This window comes from Gavia stellata, chromosome 11, assembly GCF_030936135.1.
Source record: "Gavia stellata isolate bGavSte3 chromosome 11, bGavSte3.hap2, whole genome shotgun sequence".
Classification (NCBI taxonomy): Eukaryota; Metazoa; Chordata; class Aves; order Gaviiformes; family Gaviidae; genus Gavia; species Gavia stellata.
In genome coordinates, this window is record NC_082604.1 from 13,266,836 (window position 1) to 13,294,326 (window position 27,491).

Sequence of the window (27,491 nt, forward strand, 5' to 3'; positions counted from 1 at the left end):
GATTGGGAAAGGCTCTGTACCACTTGTACGGCCCTCTCCCCTCCGAGGGGCTCCGGCAGTGCGGGTCAGTGCTTTGTGTCTGAACGCCGACCCCTCACGTCAGGGCTTCTCCCGCGGGACCGTGTGGTAGAAGTGCTGCTGCCACCTCGCAGCGCAGCGCTCAGCAGCACGGCCCGTGCCTGCGCTGTGCCCCAGGCCGGCCGCCCAGGGGCCGAGGGGTGTCGGGGCAGGCGCGGGCTCCCGCCGCTGGCTGCCCGTCGCTGCCCGCCTTACCACAGCCGGTTGCTAGGCTGCTTTGGGTCGCCTAGCGACTTCATTTGCGTTTTCTTCTGCTAATGTGAGAGCAAGACACCCGGGAGAGACCCAGACGCAGACACAGGCAGAGGGCTGAGGGCTAGGCGGGGTGTCGCGCTGCCGCTGCACCGCCCGGCCTGCCCCCGCCTCTCCGCTGAGGGGAGGACACGGGAGCAGGCCCCGCCCCTCCCGGGCGGAGGCCGCCCCATCGGTGGCTCGGCCATCGGCTTCCCGCCCTCCGCTGGCGGGCTCGGTGGGATCGGCGCTCGCTTCCTCGCCGCTAGGGCTGAGCGAGGGGAGAGGCAAGATGGCGGACAAGGCGCCCAGCGGCTCGCAGAAAGCCAGTGGGAAGGTGAGGCCGTTCCGTAGGGCGGCCCACGGCCCGCCGGCCCGCTCTGCCGCCGGGGGGCACAGCCGCCGCCTGCTGGCGCGGTGGCGCGGCCCGGGAGTGGCGGGGCGCGAGGCGCGGGTGTCGAGGCCTGCTCCGTCCCTGCTCTGTGCCCGGGGTGACTGCGGGCCCTGGGAGGGGGTGGGGAGGCGGGAAGGGGGCGGCGCGGCGGGGCCGGGGGGCCCGGGCCTCTCGCGGGGCATCCCCACTCCCCGGGACCGCCCTGGGTACGTCTCTATCCCGGGCCGGCGGCAGTGGCCTCCTGGTGTCCCCGTGCCCCCGGCGAAGGGATGCGGGGCCGGGGGAGCGGGGTCCCGGTGGAGCGCGCTGTAACTGCAGGCGTGGGTCGTCGTGTTATTACCGGCGCGTCCCCGGTTTCGGAAGCGGACAGTTAGTTAATGCCCGAGTCTTGCCCATGTACGTGTTTAATTTAGCTCGTGCTGGGAGTCCTGATTCCCCCGTGGGCTGAAGCCCGCGTGGGATTAGTTTCCAACTTGCAAGTGTGAAGGAAAACGATAATTTGAGATCCAGTCTCTTCTTTCGATTTGCGATGAAACTACAAATTTCACAAAATCACCGTGTCGTTCCCTGCTCTTTTCACTGTATCTGCTGTACTTCCTGTAATTATTGTTTGTTGGATTTGCAGACCAGAAGTCCAGGTAGTGCAGGAGTCCTGGGAAACTTGTCCAGAGCTGTGCGCTGAAACCAGTGCCTGACTGGCTGTGGGCAATAACAGCACAGAGCTGCCTGCTCTCTAAGCATGCCCCTCCCGCCAAGAGAGTAGAGGGTAAGATAGGTTTTGGGGGACGCAGTGGCAGCTGACCGTTTGAGGATTACTGATTAGTGACACTACCTTTCACTCAGCCTTGTTGCAGGTTTTAGGCCAGAAGTATATAAATCTTACTTTTTTTTTTTTTTTTTCGTGTGTGAGTGTGTAAATCAGTCAAGGGAGAAGCCACATTTTGGCTCAGGAATTTTCAGTGCTATATGGATTGATAATTTTTACCCATTTTTGTATTCAGCTAAAACAGGATTTTTAAAATTTTTTTTTTTTTTTTTTTGCTGCTAGGAAACTAGCTGAAATGTAGTTACTAAAAGCCTTTGCATGTTTATCCAGTTGGTCTTATTAGAGTAGGAGAGTTTTATTTTTGTTTCCCTTTTATGATCTATTCCAAGTACTGCCAGGAAGCATTTTCTTGGATCTTGCCTTTGGCTTGGAACTGCAAGTAAGAGCTGGACGGAAGACTTTAGTAGTAAAGCAGGCCTTAATTTATGGTGAATGGCTTCCAGGGAATAAGACATTTTGGGATTTCAAGTGTAATTAGACATGGAATAATAATTTAATTATTGATTACTGCAACCGATAACATGGAACACAAAACCAACCCAGATGAGATCCCTTTCTTTTCACAGTTACATCATAGACTTTTTTGTTTTGTCATTTACTATTTCTGTACTGGTGATATTCTTTTTTTAATATACGATAATAATTAATTTATAAGAATTGTTTTCTGTCCTAGATCTCAGTTCTGCAGAGGTACGTGCAGACGCTTAACTCTTCGTACTAAGTCATCCATCCCATTGAAGTCAGTGCGATTACTAGAGAATGCAAAGTCAAACGTGCGTTAGTTTGCCAAGGCCTGTTGAGGACGTCCTGTATCTTGCCATCTTCCTGCAGTTCCCCCTCACCCCTCAATTTCCCATTACTCTAGATATATATGCTGTGTTTCCAGTAATCTTTTCCCCATGCTTTACATTCTAGATCTTCTTGTTTCGTGTTGTCAGTATTATTCTATGTGCCAAAGAAAATAGTGATAGTACATACCTGGATCCATGGGAATGTTTTTGTTGAAAAGTGAAATAAAATAAGACATGCCTAGCTCTTGGGATTTATTTCCTCCAACCTCAACTTTCTCTGTGGGGGTGGGGTGTATGTGGTGTCTTTTTTTTTGTCATGAATGCTTGTGATATGCATATCCATAGAGATACTTTTCAGAAGTCTGCAGAAAGAAATATGACATAATGGTACTGAAATGAGTAATATTCTTATTTTTTCTAATTAATTTATTAATGCAAGGATAAAAATGTGTATTTAGTTGAGCCTGTATGAAAATGTTTATGCTTTAATAATCTAAGCAAATAACCGTTTTGCTCAATTTCTTAAAGTAATTATTTATCAAACATTTTGATTTTTTTAATCATTTAAGATTAGTTTTAGGCTCCATTTGTTTTGGTGCACTGTATTCGCAAGTTATAAGAACAACTGTACTTGCAAAACAAATGCATCTCGTAGACTCCATAGGATATGTTTCAGTGGCAATTCCAAGATGTGCCTTTGCTGGCTTCTAGCCTACCTCCTGGGAAGACACAGTGACATCTTATTTTCTGTGTTCTGTGAAGAGCTGTGGCCTAGCGGTTGAAGGCTTTAACACTTACAGTAAGATATGGTTTCTCCCCTTCAGAACAGTATCCAAGTACTGATTTTGAATGCCTAGCCAGTTATTTTGTTTTATAGTGTAAAATCAAGATTATTTCAGTCAGGCATCGTCTCTTTGATACACTATTTGAAAACCGTCACTGGAGATGGTGCAGGTCCAGGAGCATCCATTGCCTGTGTCGCTGTGGTGGTAGCTGCTTTTTATGATGCTGTTGGCTTCTAAATAAGTTTGAGAGTCTCCGATGTCAAATGTGTTGCAAAAGCGTCATCTATTCCTTTGTCACTTTGAGATTAGGATAGCAAATATGTGCTTGAGATTTCCAGAAATCAAAACAGGAAAGAAGGACAAAATTAAGGAAGAGAAAATAGAGATTGCCCAAGACTGCACAGGAGTTCAATGTAGGATATGATTCTGAAATGGCAGAAACTGATTATGTTCAATTATTATCTTGATATAATGAAATATTAGCTGCTCAATGACTCTGCCATTTTCTTATTTTATCTTCTGAGAATAGTGACTACATTGCATGTCCACTGCTTTTATATGTGATACTGTACAAATTGGGTACCATGTGGCAGAAAATATTATCCACTTTGACAAAGCTGTAGGTTTCCCTTTTTCATTCTAAAAAATGTTTTAACAATAGTCCTTAATTTTAAATGCATTTCTCAGGCTTTTGAGTAAGTTATGTGTTAATTGAATGTTGAAGAACAGTGATTACTTGCTTTTGAATGGACAGCTTTCCTTGGGAAGTTAAAGTGTATGAAGAGCGGCAATGTAAAGTCTGTATGTGTGGTGAATTCCAGTTAGATGTAGCATTCTGCAAGATGGCAAAACTCATGATCTTTAACTTTCCCTGTATTGTTGTCAACTGGTGAGCAGGAGAGGCGTAAGTCCATTCCTCTGTTGATGGAAACGTAAAAGGAGGTATCCTTCTCATTTCCTCTCTAGCAGTAGAAAGTTAAATGTTCGCAGCTCCTGTTCATCTGAGTTTAAGGTTATAATGGGATAGCATTCCTTGCAAGTGCTTTGGAGAAAACCATTTTCCATTTACTTTTGTGTCTGCAAGTGATGTCTATTTAAATAGTGAATAATAATAATATGCACTATTCCAGTAAATGTAAAGAGTAAATAGATAAGCTATAAAATATTTTGGAGGTGTTTGCAAGCATTTGTTTTCTAGACAGTTTGATAGAGAAAGGAGGAATAAAAAAGACAAGTTGGGCTGGAAACCTCCCTGCCTGTGCTGGATTTTAACATTTTAAATTAAGCTGTGATTCCATTTGCTTTTCCTTGGTACCAGTGCTGGCACAAACCAGTCCCAGCCTTAGATACTTTTTGCCTCCCAAACGTTGTCCTCTTTAGTTGATTTGGCAAGATTTGGGGGGGGGGGGGAGCCTGCTATGAATTGGAAACTGGTTTGACTGAAACTCCCCAACTCTCTTGCCTAGTTAGATTGGGAAAAGTAATCTAGTTCAGTGTGACCAGCTTCCCAGTATGAGGGCAGAATCGATGGAAGGTGTTGAAACAGGGCAAGAGTGTCTTACACCAGAGTTTCTAGTAAACACTTTACCCTGAAGCTATTAGGTTTTGCAAGGGCAGGGCTTTTATTTATGTTTAAATTGTAGCCATTACAGTTGTAAAAATTACATTCAGCACTTGGAAGGCCACGGCTTGTCTTCTGGGTTTTATTGGCAGCTTTTGTTGCTCTTTGTTTTACTAAATGGCATCAGTATTAATTAAAAAAAAAGTTTGCTTATGTTATACAGCATATTTTAAATATTTGTGAAATAACATGGTCATGGCAGTTTTACCCAGAGATCATTAAATTTGGAGAAACTATGAAGAGCTGGATTTGTGGGAACTTGCACTGCTGACAGGAAGGAAGATTTGGAAGAGCAGTCATCTCTTCTCTGTTTTCTTTGGAAGCTGCCATGAAGCTGGAAGAAAATTTAAACATCAGAATCGGAGAGGGCTCTCTGCTTTGGCTTTCTGATAGGAATTTGTCATAAATTTCATTAGTATGGTCCTCTGAAGATTTTTTTTTTTTCCTTTTGAAGTTTGAGTAAACTTGGCTAGACTTGGTAATGGAGCTTTGAGTGACCTGACCTTGAAGACTCTGGTTTGAGAGGGCCATATTTTACTGGAATGCCCTTTCAGCAGCCTGCATTGCTACTTCAGTTATGCTAGCATCATTTTTTGAGGGACCTGTGCAGTGAAAGTGACTGAGAAAATGATCCAGCTGGAAAATAGTCTGGTTTAGGAAAAAAATAAAAAGATAGGTTTCATGCAGAGTTGTAGAGGCAGTGAATTGGGAGTAAGAGGACATTTGTAGATTGTTTATGCTGGCAATTACTGAAAGATGGACTCATCGTGTTTTTTCTGTCAGTGTTTTGAACATGAGGGAGCTATCCTTGCATCTCTGACATCATCAGGTGCAGGACAGAGCTTTAGGTATGTTTCTTTAAATGATTAGTTCAGTTGAGCTACTTAACATGATGAGAAGAGGAAAAAAATAATCCTGTTCCAGGTTTCAACACAGGTGGGCAACATCTTCTGAAATGCTCCTCTCTGTGAAGGTTAGAAAGACACTGTGATTCTGCTGAGTCAACTCAGCTGGTATAACTTTAAGGAGACAAAATTGCCCCTTTTGTCAAGGTGGTGCAGATGGATGCAAAGTGCAGTGCTGTGAGAATTAGGTTTTTTTGTAACTGCTATTTAGAAACTGGCAGATAGCAATGCATAATTTTGTCAAGAATCTTTTCATCTTGTGCTTTGTGTGTACAGTTGCTTGGATGGTCAGAAGCAGTACCAAAGGTATGAACTAAATTCATAGGTGGGAAGAGAAGACCTTAAAAATAAGAACTGTTTAAGGAGGAGAATAATGTGGCTCTGCAGAGTTGCTAGTTGCTGTGGGATAAAGTTGGTCTAAAAGCTAACACTGCTTTTAGAAGTTTTCAGAGTCCACCTTATTAGAAATTCTGTTGCTCAGCTAATGTTTGGGGTGGCTTGCTCCACAGTGCTATGGCCCTTCCTGGTGGGTTGGGGAGTGCTGCTGTACTGCTAGCTCAGTGACTTCAAGACTTTTTTGATCATTGGCCTGCTTTCCCACTGCTAGCCTGCAGAATCTCTGCGTGCTAACATGCATTGAAAGCCTTTCCGAGCAGTATCATTTGCTCTGTTGCTGGAGAAACAGATTTAGTGTCTGTTACTTTTTTTATGTTCTTCCTCAGGATATTGTCTCCTAAGTGTCATTGTACTGAGTGTTGGTACTGTTTGTTGCTGTGTGTGATGCCTTGTTTGTTGTCTTCCCTGTAAGCAGCTTCAGCACTCATCCCTTTTGGAAGGTGTCTCTTTATAGAACTTCTGTAAATGAAACAAATGTGGTGAATGGAGAAATAGTCATTTCATTCTGCTGTTGCCTAACAGCCTCCTTCCCCCAAGCAGTGCTAGGTCTTGACTCTGTCAGTACGCTAATGCAGACAGCATTTTATCAGTCCACCTTTGAGATTTATCTTTTTAACTGCAGGTCTGAATCTTATTTTTAAGGGTGGGATTGTAACTGATGTGTTGGTTGCTGCACAGTGGCAGCTGGCAGCAGGAAGAATGTAATTTTCAAGCTCTGAAATTCTTTTGCACAGTGTCTTTCTTTTATCTGTGTGATGTTGTGCTATACATTCATAAACTCTCTGGGGGAGGACAGGTTTCCTTAAGCTACATTTTTGCAGCACGTAGAACTGTGGATAACAGATTACTGATTTGAGTGCCATAGGCAGTTGTGAATCACAAAAAAATCCAGCACCAAATACAGAGCAAAAATTTGCAGGAAGCGATATTAGTAAAAGATGCTTGTGGAATTTACATCCACGTGTGTTTTAATGAACTGCTACTGGTACATGTGAACTAAACTTTTTATGAACTTCTGTGCAAAGATGTGCCTTGTGAGTAATGTATAGTGTTGCAGGTAAGTGGATTTGGGCAGTCTTTGAGAGTAAGACATAATTGGGTTTTTTTGTTTGTTTTTTTCCCCCTTTCTCTTTCTTAAAAAACCCCAGACACATTCCTAGGAGCCTTTTGCTTCTCCCTTTTAAGGGTTGTATCTTTGTATCTCTTTTTACCTTTGTGGACTTAGTTCTGGTTCTTGAAGTGCTGTCTACCATTTTTTCTAAATTGATTTGGCTGTAAACCATAGGAATATACTTGTCCAAAGATAAATGTCTCTATCTTAGTTGATGAAAAAGCATGATGCGAAATGAAAACAAGGTCTGTGTTCTAGAGTGGATTTGGTGCTTGTCTGTTTTGGAAGACTGGAGATGAGCACCGTATGTTACTATTCCTGGTAGAGACTATAAATTCTTGGTAATAAGAAGTGCTAATGTTCTGTAACTAATGAACAGATTTCAGCTAATGGAAATGTTTTATTTTGACTTAAATTTCAATTTAGATATGAATTGTGCTTCGGGCAGCTATGTCTTAATAGTGGATGTTATGTCAGTGAGGTTTTCTGGAATTTGGGCATTACATAATTTAAAAATTTGCTCAGTCCTGTTTGTTGGATTGTTTTCCATCACTTAGTCATTTAAAAACCTGATTTTAAAAAAAGCCTATGCAAATTTTATATATACACTGGTTTACATGTTAAAGTTCAGTTACAGTTTAATAATCATAATTAGTATATACTCACAAATTGGACTTAAATTAGTGTTCTTGAGCTTCCATCTATGCACAACATACTGAGAGCAGTTTTGGAAATTACTTTATAGTAAGGCAAATATAATCAAGCGCTGTATGTAATCTTTAACAGCCTTTAATGACAACTCTTGCAGATTCAGTGTAACAAACTTAATTTTTCCTTGCAGTGGTGTTAGTGGCATGTTTATAAAATCCAGCTGTGGAAATTTAGATGTTTTTAATGGTAGCAAGAACAGTCTCTCTTTAATCCCTTATTTGGCTTGTATTGACATTGTTCATGCTGTGACTCTGTTCAGATATATCATTAAAATACATGTATCTTTGTTCTTGTGTATTTGGATGTTGAAGTTGAAATGAAAATCACGTTTGAAGAACTGAAGAAAAAAACCAGAGGTGGTTTGTCTGTTTCTTTTTCTGTGCCTTACTCCTCTTCATTCTCTCTTCAGGTCAGAGTGCCAGATGCAGTACATACCACTGGATCTGCTGATACACATGTAAGTCCAAAATACTTAAAAGCAACAAAAAAAACCCCAAATAAAAAAATCCAACCAAACCCACAAACTCAAAACAGGCCTGTTCTCTGAAGAAAACTACGTGCTGCAGGCAGACTCTGGTGCATTGGGTATCTAATCTGTAGGTGTTTGTAAATGAACCATTGATTTTCATGTTTAAAAATATTCCTTGAAACTTTTGAACAGCCACTAGTGTAGGAAGCTCTGCTGCATGATATTGCATTCATAATAGATACTTGAACAGGAAGAAGCTGTAAGGACTCTGTATATGTTTATCTCTTATACTGAGGAATAGTTCAAAATATGAGGTGGTTGATCGTAAGAGTCACTGTATATTTAAGTGTCTTTTTGTATACAGTTGGCTTCTCAAAAATGAGATAGTGTGGCCCTAATTTAGTCTTTTATTTTTCTTTCTAATAGAATATACTTAAAGCAAAAGGTAAGAATAATTACCTAAGCTTCCCCCCACCCCCCCACTGAAGAGACCTTTGCCTGGTCATGTGGTTGGTACATTGCTTGAAGGCCTACCTATTTCTGAGCTAAAATGAAAACAGGCAGCAAGAGCCAAACAGAGCGTTAGTACCAGACAATTAATTCTGTGGTTTGGATTTTCTTCAAGATTTCAATTTGATTTTGTATATGAAAAAGTCAATTACCTGCTGTTAAATTGCGTGTAAGATAACATTATTAAAGTTGTGATAGCAGAAACTTTTAATAAAGGAGGTCCTTTCATTGATTTGCTTTATTTGCTACAATTTGGGAAATTACTCTTAAATCTCTTTTGAATATTTTGTATTGTTGATGGAACTGGGACTTCAGTGCTTTGTGCCTTCTTATAGTCAGTGCAGCATTATGTTTAATGGGAGCTTGCCTTCATACAGTGATTTGATTACTCAACTACGTTTTCTCTTTGCTTCCATCATTTGCTTTACCCTTTTCACTGTATTATTTTCCATTTTTTGAAGGAGGAACGCCTTCAGATTTTGTATAGCTCTGTTGTAGGAATTCTGTGAAGCTGCATATGGTTAATAATAATGTTATAATTGCCTACTGGAATGTGACTAGCAGGCATAAATTAGTTCAATCCTATTAACTTTATATGTTATGGGGTTGTTTTTTTTCTGAGACCCTTTCTAAACTGAGGAGATCTTAGTGCCAGAACTCTTCTTATCTTACAGCTGCTTCCCTTATGTCACTAGAACATATATTCATGTGGCTGATCTGCAGGTATCCTGTAACATTACTGTGAGAGATTATTTCCTGATGACAGGATAAGCCTTGGGTAGGAGTGTGGTATTTGTTTTGTCTGCATTGCTGTGCTATAGCAATATACCCCTGTTTTGCCAAGGTTGTATATTGTTTGTCATACTGAAATACAAGCTGTCTTTCAGACAACAGGAAAACTGGATTTTATTAACTTTAAAACACACGAATGCATGAGAAGTTCCTGATAAACCTGTCACAGCAGCTCATGTTGACAAGCGTAGTGTGTTATAAACCAGATAACTCCACAGACAATGCTGCGTTAATTTGTAACTGATAGTTTTCCTTTTAATGATGAAGTAGGGAACATTTTTCAAAGAAGTATGAGCTATTTTGGTCATACACTTGGTACAGATCTAAGAGGTGTTTGTGATACTAAACAAGGATTATAAACTGAAGTATTTCAAACAGTTGTTTTTCACAGTGCTTCTTCGTATGTAAAAAATTCTGAATAGGAAGCTGATACTAGAAATAAAACTCTTTGCAAAGAAAATAATTCCTAGAGGAAACTCTTTTTGCAGTTGGCATCTGAAATTTTTTAGTAATATGACAGTTAAATTATTCACCTTATTTGTCTTGATGTTTTATTAAATTGAGCTGATTTTTTTTTCTTAACTGTCATTGCAAAAGTGGTAGTTTTAAGCATCACTGTGTGCTGTGTAAGAGCATCAAAAATATTTTTAAGATAAAGGTTAATAGCTTATATTTTGCTCTTCTGGGGCTTTTTTCTTGTTCTTGTGGTGATTCTTTATGAATTACTGTGTTAAGCTAGGAGTTTCCAGAGAAGTTTCTTATCTTTTTCTCTCCTTTCCTTCCCATTGCCCATGTCTTTTGAATGTGGTCTTCATCCTGTTGTCTTTCCTCTCTCAATGCTTTACTGTCTCTTAACTACCTAAATAGAATCTTGAGAATTCTAATTCCATATTCTCCAGAAATGATTGTTTCATGGAGTCCTTCCTTCATCATGGTTTCAAGAAGGGAGGAATGGAGGTTAAATTACCTAAAATAGAAAGAATCTAGGAGCTAAAGGTGAGGTCTTTAGTTTTATTTAACTAGTAGCTGAAAACCTCAAGGGTGCATTTTCTTCTTCAAGCAAAAGTATTACACTTAACCTTGAAGTACAACTGAAATTTAGCATCCATTTTGTTCTTCAGTTACACCTGTTCAACCTTGCACAAACATTCTTCTGGTCAAAATAGTCAGAAAAGCTTTTAGAACTTTTCTTTGCAGTTTTTTTTTTCTTTCTGGAAATTGTGATGATCAAAAAGGAACTGTAGTGCAAAGCATAGATTTCCAAAGGTTTAGAAACTGTGTGATGCATAGTGATAAGATTTTACAGCAAGTACCCTTCAGATTTCAGCTGTGTTTGAATGGGGTATTAAAAGCTTTCTCATCAATCAAGGATGATTTCTTTTTAAAAAAACATAGATTAAAATTTTTTGGTTGTACTAGATAATGGCAAGTTCAGAGAGAAGTACAGGGAGCCTTTTCTTTGTTTTGTTTAGGTTAAGTCACTTCAGGTAGAAAGTTTCTGGTCTAGACCAAGGTAGAGAGTAACATTACTTTAATTGTTTTGTAAACAGTTTAATGTTTGTTTTCTTACTCCTTTTGCAGCCTCTAATGGAAAGCAAACTTAAAGCATTCAGTATTGGCAAAATGAGTGCTGCCAAACGGACTCTGAGCAAGAAGGAACAAGAAGAATTAAAGAAGAAGGTAATGGTATACAATGAAATTTTCATTTTATATGCAGAGCTGAAGTGAGTTTGCTTTTAGATTACAACCAGCTTTACCACCAAATTTCTTTATTTTGATAATTGTAGCTTTCTAAGAATGAAAGTGAATTGTATTTTACATGTTTAATTTGTTCCTGGCATCCATGGCATTAAGATAGAGAAAGGGGCTTGGTTCTCTTTCCTTCGTGAGAAAACAAGTTGTCTAGCTTCCTGAAATACTGAATTACAACAATCCATTGATTATTGTATTGCTCAAAATGAAGACAGCCATCTCCTTAGGTTATTTTCTGTTCTTCGTTTGCTCTCTTATCATTGGATTTCAGTAATTAGAAAGAGTACTGGTCGTCTCTGAAATTGTTTCAATATGCATCCTTATTATTCTGTCAAACGTATTTTTGTCTAATGACTTCTTTTGGAATTAATAAAAACATCAAAATTTGATATTGAATTTTAGGATACTCAGGAGCGTCCAAATTTTAGGAAATATGTAGCTTATAGTTGGTAAGCTGGAAGTTTTGAAAACTTTGGCCTTTGAACTTTATACACACAACTCTTAGTATATTTCAGTGGGATATTTCCAGCTAGGTTGTTGGAAATACTAGCCTAAAGAAACATGGTAGTTCTAAATTTAGTGTCTCACTCGACTTTATTAAGTCATTGAATTAACTTCTTCTCTGGGAAATATGTAAAGGTGATCCTGTTGTTAATCTCCTTCAGTCACATGGGTTGATCGTGATGGGTAAGATGGAGTATGTACTGTTCTCTGCTTAGGTCAACAAAGCTCCAGTCTCGTAATGCTGGTTTTTCATATGATCTTTTCTATTTAGCATCTTTTGAGTGTTAAATCGCCATGTAAACTCTTGTAAATGAACAGTCATATCTGAGCATACAGGCTTTATTTGCTTCACGTACTATGTGCTGTGTTCTTCCCACAATTCTCAGAAATTTGAGTTCTGTATAAAATTGAAACGCATTTGATGCAGTTTGTAGCATGAACTCTAGAAAATAAAAAGGAATGTCACATCGCTAATTAAAGAATAGCTGTCTAGCGAAGGCTGTTCTGTGATAATAGTAAATAGATTAACATTTGCTATGTAGGAGGATGAGAAGGCTGCTGCAGAAATTTATGAAGAATTCCTTGCTGCCTTTGAAGGAAGCGATGGTAATAAAGTGAAAACATTTGTAAGAGGAGGAATCGTTAATGCATCTAAAGGTATAACTAATCTTTTTTTGTGGGGGGAGGTGGTGGATCATTTGGTTTTGAGTAAAGGTGAAGATTGGCTTCGAATTGCATTTTAAAATTAATATGTTACATTAGAAGCAGTAAGGAAACTTGATGCTAAAGTCTGCTTTATGCTTTGACTCAATAGGTAGGTAGTGGTGGGATTTGTCTTTTAAACTTCAGAGGAAAAAATGCTTTGTTTAAATACCTTATCTTTGCTCTTTTTCTTCGTATTAAAATGTTAAATTACAGAAAGTTTGTATTAACACTTTTTTTAAATGAAATAATATATCGATTTGAATGAACAAGCCTAAAGAACAGCATTCTTTCTAATGAAGAGTATTGTGCAGTATTAATACAATTTGTTTTTAATTTGCCTTTAATTTCAGAAGAGCATGAAACAGATGAAAAACGGGGGAAAATCTATAAGCCTTCATCACGATTTTCAGATCAAAAAAATCAGCCAAGCCAGCCATCTAATGAGAAGCCTCCATCCCTCTTAATGATAGAAACTAAAAAGCCTGTAAGTTTCTCATTTGAATATTAACCCCATACTCAGGAAGTACTTAGAAGCGCTTAGAAAAAGGTCTGTGTGATCTTGCAGAGTAGTTTTATCTGCATTTATCACCTATTAAAAGGAGGTGGAAATTTTTATTTGCTTAATCCCATAGCAAATAACAAGATGATGAAATGCAGAGGTCCAGCAGCCCTGTATCCAGCATTATATACCTAGTACTGCACTTTGATTTGGCTGCTCTGTTTTTACTGTGTTCCTGCTAATTGAGATAGACTTCTCATGAATACAGATTTAGTGACTGTTGCAAAGTAACGGTATCTCCAAGCCCAATAATTTGTGAAGTTTTAGAAGCAATTCTTCTTGCTGCCATCTGTTTTTAGATTTTCAGAACTTTAAAAAAAAAAAAATTTGACCTTTACATTGATCCAAGTTTTTCTTGGTGAGGTTTTTTGAATTTTTTCCTTTTTGTGGTGATGTTTGAGAAGTCCCTTTAGCTCTTTGAGTTGTATCAAATAGGTTGTAGAACTCCCACAGTTTTGAAGTGGAACACCTTGGTTTTATTTCATTTGACTTGTGCATGGTTTGATACTTTTTGTTAAAACTGAGATTTCATCATAAAAATGATGGAAATATTATGAACAAACTTAGTCTTCAAGTCAAGTGATAGTTACATACGATTACTGTTACTACTGTATATGTGTAATATGTAATTAGTGTCTTGGATGTCTTTAAAAAGTCTTTTAATAGAGCTTACTACAATTTTTAGTATGATACTGCCTGTTACGGTGGGAAATGAGATGCAATGTCATAATTGTGGGTAATCCTATCCTAGCCTCCTTCCAGCTTTAAACAAAACTCAAATTTAGACTAGTGGGGTAATACTGGATGGTAGTTTTAATTTTCATTGTATGTAAAGCTCTACAGTTACAGAAATTAATTGTAGCATTTTTTTATTATTCTGAGCTCTGTTCTGTCATATGCAAGTGTTTGTACTGTAAGAATATTACTGCTTTTTGAATTTGTCATAAATACTTATCAAGTAATGCAATCAGTTTACTCACTTGCCCTGTCCAATGGTGATTGAAGATAATGAGGTAAAAATGGTTTTATTTATTTGGCAGACCCTCCCCAAAAACAAAAACAAACAAACAACTTTGCCTGGGGTGAGTAGGAAGTCCAGTTTTTCCAAAGCTGTAGTGTGTAACACAATAAATATTTTGTATGTCTGCCTATTGGAAACGTTTTCATTTAAATTTGGTTATATAAAAGAAATGTTGTTGAAGGTAGAGAGTTCACATGAATTAGTTAAGGTACATATATTACAGTAAAAAAAAACAACTAGTATTACAATATCCGTATTCTTTGTCATTCAAGAGTATTTTTTTCTGAGCAGCTTGAACTATTTAGAGTAACTATTTCTTCAGACCTGTATTTATGTCTGAAAGAAAGCAAGAGAAGGAAATAATTTTCACATAGAATGTTTGTCTGTGGATAAAATAATTGAATACATACATATGTAAAATAATTTTACATACATATGTACACACATATATCAATTTAATTAGAGCATGATGGTTTGATAGGGGTGTAGTCAGCTTCTAAGTTTCTAAGTGGAACAAACTGACAAAATACATCACAGATATTTTAAATTTGTATGTTGTAGAGAGAGTGTTTGATCACACATGCTGCATTGTAATAATGAGAAGTAACAAAGTTTAGTTTAAGCTATCCTTTATTTTATATTTTCTAGCTTTGTGTTTGATAGTGCTCAGTCTTAATGTTTTCAAGTCTGTTTTTTTTTTTCTCCTGTAGTTTACTTGGTTTGAAAGCTGTGGGTAAAATATGCATGGAAATTATCTAAAATTTGTTATACATACAACTTCTTATTTTTGTTTCATTTTATCTGCTGAAATATTGGCTGATATATCTTTAATTTTAGCCTTTGAAGAAAGGAGAGAAGGAAAAGAAAAAGAGTAATTTGGAACTTTTTAAAGAAGAATTAAAGCAGTAAGTTTGACTAGTTTTAACTGTAAATAAAGAAGATGCAAGGTTTTTTACCTTGTTTTTACAGGCAATATTTAGGATCATTCTTGCTAAGTTCTTCCCAAATTAGGTTTTTGTTTTGTTTTTTCCCCAAATGCTCGTGGATTGGTATGACTTAATTAACAACGGCACTGATAATTAAACAGAGTACAAACCCATGGTGGTAGATGCTCGGTATAGGTGTCTGTGATTTGTCTGGATAATCAGTTGCTATCTAATTAGTTCTCTGGTGTTCCTTGATACTTCTGCCCTTTCTTATGCTGGTTGGTGATACAAAGTGTTCACCACTATTACTGAAAAGGACTTCTGTTTTGAAATCTAGCATCAACCAGAGATTATAAAATGATCAAAAAACAAACAAAAAAAGCCTGGTATGCTGGCTTAAATCTTTGACTGTTGAAATGAATGGATTTCTTTGCATGTCAGAGATGTTTGATTGTGACCTTTGAAACAGTTTGGTACCGCCTTCCTAAGTAGAAGAATACCCAGAGCAATTAACCAAAAAAAATTGCATATAAATGCATTAAGTATTTCAGAGATCCCAGTAAGTGAATGATTGGCTATGTTTCCAAAGCTACCGAAGATGATTTTTTGATCAGTTAGGTGTGAATAGAAGCTTTGATGATTGAATCAACCAGCCATCTACCAGGATAAAAAATGGAAACCTAGGTTTGTTTTTTTGACAGCTGCTGTCAGTATGTTACTTACAAGTGGAACTTGGGATGCAATTCTGTTACCAATTAGCAAGTGTGAGCCTGTAAATGAGAACACTTGTTAACATGGTCTCATGCATTGCTGAAGTTAGTGAAGATACAGCAAGACAAGTAGGTACTGTAATGGATGAGGATGTTCAGGTTTTTGGTGTTGACTTTTCTCTTGATGGGGATGTAGCAAAGAGATTGATAGCAAATTGAAATGTGTCTCAGACTCAGGAAGAATAAGAAGTTTGCCAGTGTCTCTCAAACTATATCCAGAAGAATTGTAGTATGAGGTTGAGCTTTTATATTAATGCAGAAATAAGACTTGTAATTCAAGTTCAGAGATGTACTTCACCTTGCATAATTTTATAAACGAGCTGAATGACACTTAAAAAAGCAGATTCTTTCACTTTTGAATGTGTAATACAACAGAAAGAGCAGCATGTGTATTGAGTGTAACTGAATGCCATATATTTGCCCTGATGTTAGAGATGAAAACAAAATAATCTGTATGCATTAGAAAACAGTAGGTACTACATTACAAATCCATAAATGGCTCTTGTGAGTAGTGCCTGAATTTCACTGCTATCTGTTCATTAGTTAATGTAAATGAATGGACAGCCTTGTATTCCTGGTATACAGTATCTTTGTATCAGGATTTAAGGCCAAACTACAAAGAACCAAATAGTTACTTGTGTGAGTACTATCCTCAGAGGTGTAAACTGAGATGAGATCCTGTATGTTCTGGAAATAGTCATATGGGGGCGTCTGTCACCCTACAAGGTGACAGCCTACATGAGTAAGGCTTAGAAAAGGTAGGAGGAGAAATAGACGCTGAGGAGTTGTGTGCATCTTGAAAAGTCATCTGAACGGTCAGTGGATCTCTGTCAGTTGGATGAGGAATTCAGGTCACTTTTTCAGAGCACAATTCTTATTTCTGGTCTTGTAAACTGCTTCTCAAACCAAGTCAATTTTGTTTGAAATTAAACCACCCTGACAGTATGAATGAGAAAGCATGCAGCTGGAATAATTCTGGTAGCTATATTCCAGTTGATTAAACAGAAATTCAAACATACTGGCAATTTGAAATTTTTAACAAACCCACTGTTTAATATTAAAAAAATCTCATAATTCTAAAGTTAGTTTAAAATTTTAGAATAAAAACCTCAAAATGGTATTAAGTTGTTACTTACGTTAAACTTGTTTTGTAGAATACAAGAGGAGCGTGATGAAAGACATAAAACAAAAGGTAGATTGAGTCGTTTTGAACCACCCCAGTCAGATTCAGATGGCCAGCGTCGTTCAAGTAAGTAGATGGGGCTTTTTTTATGTATGTTTGGGCTACAAAATTTGTAGACTAAATTATATGTATTTTTTTCTATCTATTCAGTGGATGCTCCTTCGAGAAGAAACAGATCATCTGGTGGTAATACAGATTCTTTTCTCATTCAGTATAATGTTGTCACTTAAATGCATAGCAAGGATTATGACTTCTTTTTTTCTGTTTTTTCCTTCATCATTGTAGTACTGGATGATTATGCACCAGGGTCACATGATGTTGGAGATCCAAGCACAACAAATTTGTATCTTGGAAACATTAATCCTCAAGTAAGTTTGGAGCCAAGGAGTGAAGTGCAGTGTTGGCATGTTTGAGTCCAGCTGAATTTTTTTCTAGTGGCAATTTTTGCCTCTTTTTATTTTAAAACATGTGCATATGTTTAAACCCATATACTAGGTACAATTGGTGACTGCAGAGGCAGTATTCATTTGAATAAATGCTCTGTACACGATGCTGCAAAAGTTAAGGTTTAGACTATCAGTTACTAGACTCAAAAATGCTCACTTAAAATTATTTTTCCATGGATATCTCTGTGCAAGGTGGATCATATCTCAAAAATTTGAGTATGCTCAGTTTAAAATGCAATTTTTAAAATTATTATTTTTGCAGTAGATTGCATTGGGGAGGTATCAATGAAGTACTGTTTTTCGCAAAATTAAAATCTCGACATTTGGACAATAATATGAATGATCGTCTTAGAAATACAATGGCAAGATGCTAATTTTTACCTTTTTTCATGTAGATGAATGAAGAGATGTTATGTCAAGAATTTGGACGCTTTGGACCATTAGCGAGTGTTAAAATTATGTGGCCAAGAACTGATGAAGAAAGAGCAAGAGAGAGAAATTGTGGCTTTGTTGCCTTTATGAACAGGAGAGATGCTGAAAGAGCATTAAAGAATTTAAATGGTAAACAGACTTCTCAGTTTGGAATTGTAATTATCTTTGTAGGAATATTGAGGAGTAACTGTAAGCATATCTTCAAGTTGTTTTATCAGACTAATGATAGGTATGCTCTAACTCCAGTAGATACCACACTGACAGTGATTTTAGTTTACACTGTTTTACTGGCATCTGAATGTCATCAAACTATAGCATACACAAGGGCTGAGAATACTGGTGGCTTTTGCTGTGTAATGTAAAATTGTACATTAATGTAAATATGTCAAATAGATGTAAAATTTCTGACTGTTTTGAAGATGTGAGCGGGAGGTAATTTTTGATAATCTCTCCTCTGTAAACAGACTATTTTAAGAAGGAATATATTATTTGTAGTTGTTTACCAACAGTAGTTTTATTTTGTGAATAAATTTAACTAGTGCACAGGGTATAATCAATAATTAGTGATATATATGTTATGTTCTTTTGAATAATGGCTAAATTCCTAATGCTGAAGAGGTAACTGTACTACACCAGACATGTAATTTTGCATATGGACTATCTTGTATTTGAAAAAAAAAAAAAGATTCTTACATGATGAAGTAAGCTATGTCTTTACAGTTCAGGAAGAGCCTGAAAAATCAAAAATCCGCATCCTAGACAAAAAGAATAAAAAATGAAAGGTTGTCCTTGTATGCTTACTCAAAATGGTCCTTAAGTAGGCTTACATTGTGTAAGAGTTCTAATTGGTTATTACATTTGGTTTTGAATAACATAATTTGAGATTTGTTATTATGAACAAAACATTTTGAAGACTTGAAGTGCAGAAGTAATATAATTTAAAAATTACTCTGTTCATTCTGGTGTGTAGAATATCGAATTTAATTTTTTTCCCCTCAACAAGTAATTGTGTACTGTAGTCTCCTGGGAATGTACATTGGGGGAAGATTAATAAAATATTTCATGTAATAGGCTTTCATTTGCACATGATGTAGTCTGGTAGGTGTGATACACTAATCAACAATGTAAGCAAAAAGTAAACCATGGCAGGCAAACCTAAACGCTACACTTAAACAGAGAAATCTCGAGCAACGCAGAACCAATTTATAACATAATGGTGTTTTTGTTTTGTTGGTTTTTTTTACTTTCACTTTTTCAGGCAAGATGATTATGTCGTTTGAAATGAAGCTAGGTTGGGGCAAAGCTGTACCTATACCACCACATCCAATATACATTCCGCCTTCTATGATGGAGCATACCCTCCCGCCGCCTCCGTCAGGACTGCCTTTTAATGCCCAGCCTAGGGAGAGATTGAAGAATCCTAATGCTCCAATGTTACCACCACCAAAAAACAAGGAAGATTTTGAGAAGGTAACTTACAGTACCCTGGGCCATATCTCATTGTTAAATACTACATCTGTGACAATATTGCAGTGGCTTCATAGATTTGCATTGTTCAGGCTGACTTTGGCGGCCCTTAGTGTACAAACTCACTGGCTCCCTGCTGTAGCCCAAGGGAACCTACTTAATTCCTGAAGCTCTGTTTCATGTCTGTGTTAGGGTACAGTATATTGGGTTTTGATTTATTTTAGTGCTGCTTTAAATCTGGCTATCATTTTCCCCCTCCAGGCTCCCTGGATTTTTTTCTCCTACGTCCCCCCCTTTTGTTGGCTGCCAAATTGCAGTATCTAAATTGTTTTCTTTAGAGAAAATACTACATTTTAATTGGGGTAGCATTATTTTTACACTAGAGGAGTTGATGTATTTTGTATAGAAGGTAATTAATCTGGACATTGAGTAAGTATTTTATGCTACTTATGGAGTCAGTTTTCAAACTTTTTTTTTCCTGGAATATTAGCTGATAAAAGGGTAAGTATCTTGTAATCACAAACCAACTTGATTTACATTTGTAAGAATATGTTGATTCTTTGAATGACACTGAAATGTTAGGGCTGTTTTTTATAAGACTTGGGAATAAAGTAATACCAATATGATCCAAGTCAAATAGTTTAGAATCTTTTCATAAACTTAAGAAATCCTTTCTTAATTATATTCGGCGTAGTACCTATTCAGTGCATCAATGTACATTCTGACAGGAATGTTCTGATACTTTGCAATTAGTGAACCTTTATGGTTCACTGACACAACCATTTGCATTTTATGTAATTGCTTAGTTATAACTTCACAGCAGTGATTGCCTGCAAAACTTGTGATAGATGTGTAGTGTTTTCATTGCATATGTATATTTTTGCTTGTTACTTGTTAACAATACTCACATATTCTATGTTTATTATCTGATGTGACTTCATATACAGACTCTGTCGCAAGCCATAGTCAAAGTGGTTATCCCAACAGAAAGGTACATGTTTTTCTTTATTATTACTGATCTAAATATAGAAAATTTCCCCTTCGGAATTTTAAAGAAAAATGGTGATGTTGAGGAAAAGGTAATGGCTTGACTGAGCAATGGTTCTTTCTTGACATGTGAGGGAGATGTGTGTGTTTTACAGTCTTATTATCCTTATCTTAATGATAACTCTTAATTTAGTGAGGATAGATTTAAGTAATTATCTTTTGCATTTAATTTGAGTGCTAGAAATAGTTGCAGGGTAATTTTGCGAGTGAACACTAGGGTGAAATAGCTTGTCTTAGAGACTCTGTATAAGTCCTGACATAAACCTCCAAGTACTTCACAGCTAGGATGCAGATGCCTCCAGTGTGGTGCTGTGGTTTTTTTCTTTTCTTTTCTTTTGTTTCCCCCTTTTTTTTTTTTGACTTGTACAATTTGTAACCAATTCAGTTGAAAATCACTTTTGATTTCTGTGATTTTTTTTTTTTTTTTTTAATGTGCAACAGTTAATAATTTTGGTCACTGAAAAAGGTAGTTCTGTATTGCAAGGGTTTTTTTACATTTTGGTCCCCATCAGTGCTCCTACCTTCACACTAGTCTAGGTATACTCTTGCTCAGTTAAGCTAAAACCTTTTCCCAAACATAGGAACACGACACTGTTTTAAAAGTAAATAAGCACAAAAGATTACCAAATTCTCTTTGACATTGGCCTTGGTGAGCAACACCAGCTGAACTGTCTGCGGCAGCGGGGGACCAGGAAAACATCATGGGATGGATTGGGAAAGTATACAGTTTTTGACCAGACATTGGTACGATCGGCTCCAATAAATGTGGTTTTATAATAACTGAAAAACTTTTTTTTGTTGGCCAACTTAAGCTAAATGACATTTTAAAATAATGCACTTAAAACTATCATCTTTTTTACTACACTGTTTTAATTGTCACAAAGTCCCTTTTTTCTTTTTTTCGCGTGTGGGGGGGAAGAAAGAGATTCGTGAAGCTAGTTATGGTAGTATATTAACATATTTGTCAATAGATGATCAAATGCACTAGTATTTTTGATGGCATTTTAGGGCAGTAGAATTTTTCTTGGATAGAGACATGAATAATTAGGATGACCAGGAGGACTCTTGATTTGAGAAACATACTGAGTAGTAAGTAGAACAAGTACATGTAAAACTGTACAGCGCTTAGAGTAATTAGCTTTCAGAGAAAAATATGTTTCCATTTTATTTACTGTAGCATTTTGAAAGCTTGTATGGTAAGAAAAGCTCATGTTAATTGAATTGTATTTGAAAATACTTTTAATTTTTTTTTCCTGATGACTTTCAAAGATGCTGATGACAACTGCTCAGACTTTTACACAGTGCATCGCATCATGCAAAAATTTGGACTGACTTCAGTGGGATAATACATTTAATTATTCTCCTTTGTTTGAAAATTTTCAATACTGGTTTTTAACATCTCTTACTTCTTAGTATTTACTAAGCAGAAAACCTTGAGTATAGTCAGTCAAGTTTTTTCCAAGAAATTAACTTTCAAGTAGTCACGTTTTATATACTAAAATGCATGTAACGCCCTCTTTCAGATATGGGATGTACTGAATCTTTTTTTCATACATCTGAGGTCTTTCCAAAGCAGGTGTTCTTGTTCAAGCGTAAGCTGCTCTTACGGAACTTTATTGTACTTGATGAAACAAAAATTAGATGAAAACCAATGGCATGGTTCTGCAGGAAGCCAGAAAGGATTACTTTGAACTTGCCTTAAAATAAATGAATGGTGTAATAGCTCAGAGGCTTGAAAGCTAATTGTAATTTTTTTTTTCTTACTGATGTTTTCAAATACAGTTCATGTAACAAGAACAGTCTTGCTATTTAGACTTTCAGAACACTGCTTTAAATAAAATGGCTACCGAATTATTGAGACTGTGTCCTCTTTACAATGTTTCTGGGATTATAAAAAGCAAACAGACAGGAAAATTGAGCTGTAGGTAGCTGTTTGGGGTTTTTGTGTAATATTTGAGGCAAATGTAGATTTAATTCTAGCTGGTGTAAAACGGAACATTTGCTAAGTTTGCAGATGGCAGGGGCAGGTTTTTATTACTATGTTTTTAAGTTGAAATTTTTTTTATCTAATGCATTATATCTGTGGCAGAACTTTGAATACTCATGGTAGAAAATAATCACCTCATTACTAAGAAGTAATAGAAAATTCTGCAGCTTTTCAATGTAACAGTTTTTTTTTAATTTTCATTATTAAAAAATTGCTAAAAGGAAATCTAATGAGATACATGTAAAGAATCAATATCCATTTGTCACATCTAAATAAATAAACTAAAAACTGCAAAAATCTGTATAATTTTTTTGTCTGCATCACATTCAAAGGACATGTGCTATGAAACTTTTGATATATGTAGGTAATCTATATTTGAAAATTCAGGATCCTGTTTCCAAAAAAACCCCAAAAGGTTGGAAACTGACGATCACTATTCTTTATGAAGCTTCTATGGCTGTCTCCTGTTGGCGCACTTAGATGTGGCTTGAAAAATGTGCACTTCACATCTGCTTCTTGCCTGTCTCAGGATGTAGTGCTAAATGAAACGAATACAGATTTTTATTTTTTTTTAATTGTGATTTGGGTCACTTGAGTGTATGAGGGAGGAAACATTGGATGGTATGACATGAAATGATGGACAGTTTTGTTCTATGCCAATAGTTGAGTCTTGACCAAAAAGAAATTTTTCTAAATTTAATAAAACCATTGCCCTGTTTGGCATCAAGAAGGCTATTTGCTTTTTCTTTCATACTTGAATAGTTTGAAAGCTGAATGTAGTTCCTATTGAATATGCCAAAGTATGTGTATTTGAGCATAATATTCAGCCACTTGTTCCTCTGTAGAACTTTTAGCTAACCCTTCGGTCTTAGTTCTAGACAATTTAGATGAGGGCTTAGTTTTTGATAGTTAATTGTACTTTGGTGTTCAGTTGCCCATTTTTATGCATAAGGACTATTAAGCTTCTGCTAAGCAAGAGATGGTTGTAGGCTAAGCCACGGAAATTCAGGAAAGAGGTCTCCTCTTAAATTCTTACTCCACCACTCCTAGGCATGTTTTTATTTTAGAATGCCCGTGTCTATGATGCAAGGCTATAATATGTTCCATGTTACCTTATCTTTTATACAGTTTCCTTAACAATACAGCAAAATAATCTCCTGCACAGTTGTAGTATCTTAGGTGGAGTGTAGTTTTATATAGTGTTAGGTCTGAATCAATTTTTCTTTAACTGTGTTGTTGTTGTAGGAATTTGCTCGCTTTGATACATCGAATGATAGAGTTTGTGGTACGGGAAGGGCCTATGTTTGAAGCCATGATCATGAACCGGGAAATCAACAATCCAATGTTCAGGTGCTTATTACACTGCTTCAGTTTGAAAAAGCTCTAACTGTTTTCACTGTTGCTAATGTTTTGCATTTCTGAAATACTATTAAGAGTTGTTTTTACTATGTCTATCTTTAAGTGCAGATTTAAATTTTACAAATTGTACAAATGCTTACGCTATCTTTTTATGAAGAATGCATTTTTATTCCAGTTGTTACTAATGTGTACATACAAATAAATGAAATACTATATACACACTATAAAATACATTCGTACATATATAAAATATGTGTACAATAAATTACATTTCACACCTACTTTTCTGAGGGATTCAAAGTCATCAGTGGAAGCAGTAGCATACATTTTAAAAAAAGAAAAAAGTCCCCCCCCAAACAGACTGACTAACTCAATGTAAAGTGCAGTCTTCCTGGAACCTTATTTCTAACCTTCAGCAAGAGCTGGGAGTAATTTTTCTTTGGTTTCAATGCAAATAGGATTAAAATTTAGCTGACATAGTGAAGTTGTCAGAATTTCCAGCTCATGTCGTTAATGGAGTAAAAAAGGATCCATTTCCAAATTTCTTGTGAAATGCAATCTCTGAAAACTTTTTCAGGGAAATACTAAATGACCTTTTAAAAATGTTTTATTTGCAATAATGTTGAAGTGCTTCATTATGGTTTTTATATACAAATTGAGAAAATATGCAGGTCAAAATATCCTGGCCATTAAAAATGGGCTGCCTTTTTTTTTTTCCTGATCTTGTCAGAGTGTTCTGACAGACAATTTACTTGTGGAAAACTTCAAGTCATTTAGTATTCTATCTGAGCAACCTAACCGTATAACTAAGAGTTCCTGCACCACTTGTGCTCAGGTTGCAGTTGCTTCCATAGTGACTCTGCACTAAAGATTCTCCTGCTTTACTGCTGCACAGTCGTTCTTTCTGACCCTGCTTGTTCTGCTTTTAACTTCTGAGAAATGCTGTGCCTTTGTGGAATTCTGCACTCTGTTTTGCAGATTGCATCTGTATGTGTGTGGAGTGGTTGTACTTGTTCTGCACAGCTGTGCTATAGGTGTACATGATTTTAGCCATCTTGAGTTCACTCGGTAGCTGAGGTGGGATTCTGAACAGGGCTTGGTTATATTTTTTTATTACTTCCTTTGGATATGCTTCAGTTAAAGAATTTGTAATATGTTTTGTGTCTTTTCTTTGCTCTTTGGTTTAGGTTTTTATTTGAAAACCAGACTCCAGCCCATGTATATTATAGATGGAAGCTTTATTCAATTCTTCAGGCGAGTAGAATTTTAGTGACAATTCATAATTTCAAGCATAATGAAATAAAAGAACACCAAAATAAAAATACTTCATTTTTTTGTAGGGAGATGCTCCAACCAAGTGGAGGACAGAAGATTTCCGTATGTTCAAAAATGGATCATTTTGGAGGCCACCACCATTGAATCCATACTTGCATGGGATGTCAGAAGAGCAAGAAACGGAAGCATTTGTGGAGGAACCAAACAAGAAGGGTGCACTTAAGGAAGAGTATGAACTTCCATCTATTTATAGTGCTGTTCTAACTGCTAATCTGCTTGTTTTTTTCCTGTTGTGTTTTTGTAGCTATAATACGTCATCCCTAAAATGTTATCATGCTTGTCATAATATTACTTAGAAACTCTCTTAACCTCAGTGCTTTTCGCTTAGTCTTTTGTGATGATACTTGTTGCTAAATACATTCTGGATTTGGTTAGATTTGTCACCATTGAACAATGAGTCCTTTCAATCCAATTGTTATTGACCCTTTATTTGAAGGGGATTGGGAAGATGAGAGTTTTTCCCCATTGTCTGTTCCTATCTGTTGGTGGGGTTATATAGCACCTTTCTCAATGTTGTTATGATCTCATGAACTAAACAGTTATTATAATCTTAAACTTATTGATGCTGTTAATCAGAAATTAAAATTGGGAGCAGTTGTTAATAAGCAGGAAGACAGATCATCAGAGTTCTTTTCTGTGAATTTTAAGTGTGGTGGGGATGGCTATGATAGTGGAAGTACATGATTTTCTTAATTTTGCTATTATTGTTCCAACTGTGTTCTTAGCATGTGGAATTTTTTCTTGTTTTATTCTTTTCATCGTAGTTATGATACCAGTCATGGTTCTGAAGGTTTTAATACGTAATTTATTTCTTATATCTTCTTTTTGAAAGGCTCAAAAAGATCTTTGTGAGAATGTTCTTTATATATGGAGGTCAGGGAAAACATGTAATAATTGCTTCTTACTAGCAGATAATTACTCTATTGGAGATACTGATTTGCTGCTTTTGGTATTTCTCAGTTATTTTTCCTTGATTTCTGTATGTAATCAAGACTTGAGTGGGAATTTTTTGCACTTTGTTTATTTATGTAATGTGGATGCATATGTTCATGAGTCACTGAAAAAACTCAGGCAACAGAATATAAAAATATTTAAAATTGCTTTTGTCTAAAGATGGAAAAATCAAAAATGTCATTAAATGGAAAATCCCCACAATACTGTTAATTTTATATTGAAAGTATTAAAATTCCTGATATTTCAGACAGAGGGACAAATTGGAGGAAATTCTGCGTGGATTAACACCTCGTAAAAATGACATTGGTGATGCAATGGTTTTCTGTCTAAATAATGCGGAAGCTGCTGAAGAAATTGTAGACTGCATTACAGAATCATTGTCCATTCTGAAGACTCCTCTTCCTAAGAAGGTGTGGAGATTTTGTATCATCTTGTATTTTGGGGGAAGAGCTCACTTAACAGCACATGCATATAATTTATAAGCATTACTTCTTAAGTTTCAGATAGCATTGAGGTTTTCTATTAAAACGTGGGCTTGAATTTAAGTATGCTTTTTTCCTGCGGGATTTTGTTATGTATTTTTATTCTTTCTGAATCTGCTTGTAAATAATGTTCTGCCTTACTGTGAAGTTGAAAACAGCAGGATAGTCTGTTCAAACAAGGAAATAAAAATTGGAATGCCATGATCTGTCCATTGTAATACTATGTAATAGCATGTTACAGTGGCTAGTACCCTGTAGCATAACAGGGGGATAATTGCTTCTTAGTATGTTTATTAACAATATGGCTGTGTTACACTTAGTTTAAGCTAGCTAGAAGTATCAAATTAGAACTATCTTGTATTCTTTCTGGAAAAATGTGTGTATTTTCAGGATAATTTAAACTCTAGAGTTCTCTTAATTTGAACATTCTTTATTGTAGATTGCAAGATTATATCTAGTGTCAGATGTGTTATACAACTCTTCAGCTAAAGTTGCCAATGCTTCCTACTACAGAAAATTGTAAGTATAATATTTTAGGTGATTGATGGTTAAAAAAAAAAAAGAATATCCTTACGTTAAGTTTTGTGCATCTCTGGATAAATGTGGTTGTAGAGAAATTCACACTTTTCTATGAGGATACTGTTACAACACTGATGATACTTAGATCTCTGCATGAAAATATATAAAGTGTAGCATATTAGTGCATAGGTTTGCTTTGTAATGCAAAAATGAGTGTATATGCCCTATGCAAGGGACCACTTGCATGGAACCTCAATAGAGGTGAGAGTAACTCATGTGTCTCTTTACAGAACGAGAGCCTGTAAATAATATTCAAGATATGGTATAGCAAATAATCCATGCAAAGAAGTAAATTTTTGAATTTGTTGTTTTTGGTTTGTTTTTTTTTTTTTTATTTTATTAAAAGGTATATTTTTTTTAATT

The 27,491-nt window shown here is 36.5% G+C and overlaps 1 protein-coding gene across 2 annotated transcripts in view; it reads left to right on the forward strand.

The window, feature by feature from the left end:
- Window positions 1–617: 617 nt before the first annotated feature.
- U2SURP (U2 snRNP associated SURP domain containing) overlaps window positions 618–27,491 on the forward strand; it is a 46,886-nt gene continuing 20,012 nt past the window's right edge. The window contains exons 1-18 of one of the 2 annotated variants that reach the window (XM_059822357.1): window positions 618–646; window positions 8,259–8,306; window positions 11,202–11,300; window positions 12,419–12,533; window positions 12,932–13,065; window positions 14,181–14,222; window positions 14,999–15,066; window positions 17,012–17,106; window positions 17,191–17,226; window positions 17,326–17,408; window positions 17,882–18,047; window positions 19,177–19,388; window positions 20,333–20,376; window positions 23,665–23,769; window positions 24,966–25,032; window positions 25,119–25,282; window positions 26,315–26,477; window positions 26,989–27,068. In XM_059822357.1, the coding sequence (XP_059678340.1) occupies window positions 11,208–11,300; window positions 12,419–12,533; window positions 12,932–13,065; window positions 14,181–14,222; window positions 14,999–15,066; window positions 17,012–17,106; window positions 17,191–17,226; window positions 17,326–17,408; window positions 17,882–18,047; window positions 19,177–19,388; window positions 20,333–20,376; window positions 23,665–23,769; window positions 24,966–25,032; window positions 25,119–25,282; window positions 26,315–26,477; window positions 26,989–27,068 (1,667 nt within the window). In that variant the 5' untranslated portion in view covers window positions 618–646; window positions 8,259–8,306; window positions 11,202–11,207. Of the gene's footprint in view, window positions 647–8,258; window positions 8,307–11,201; window positions 11,301–12,418; window positions 12,534–12,931; window positions 13,066–14,180; window positions 14,223–14,998; window positions 15,067–17,011; window positions 17,107–17,190; window positions 17,227–17,325; window positions 17,409–17,881; window positions 18,048–19,176; window positions 19,389–20,332; window positions 20,377–23,664; window positions 23,770–24,965; window positions 25,033–25,118; window positions 25,283–26,314; window positions 26,478–26,988; window positions 27,069–27,491 lie in introns of those variants that run through there. The other variant, XM_059822358.1, reaches the window with a different exon arrangement.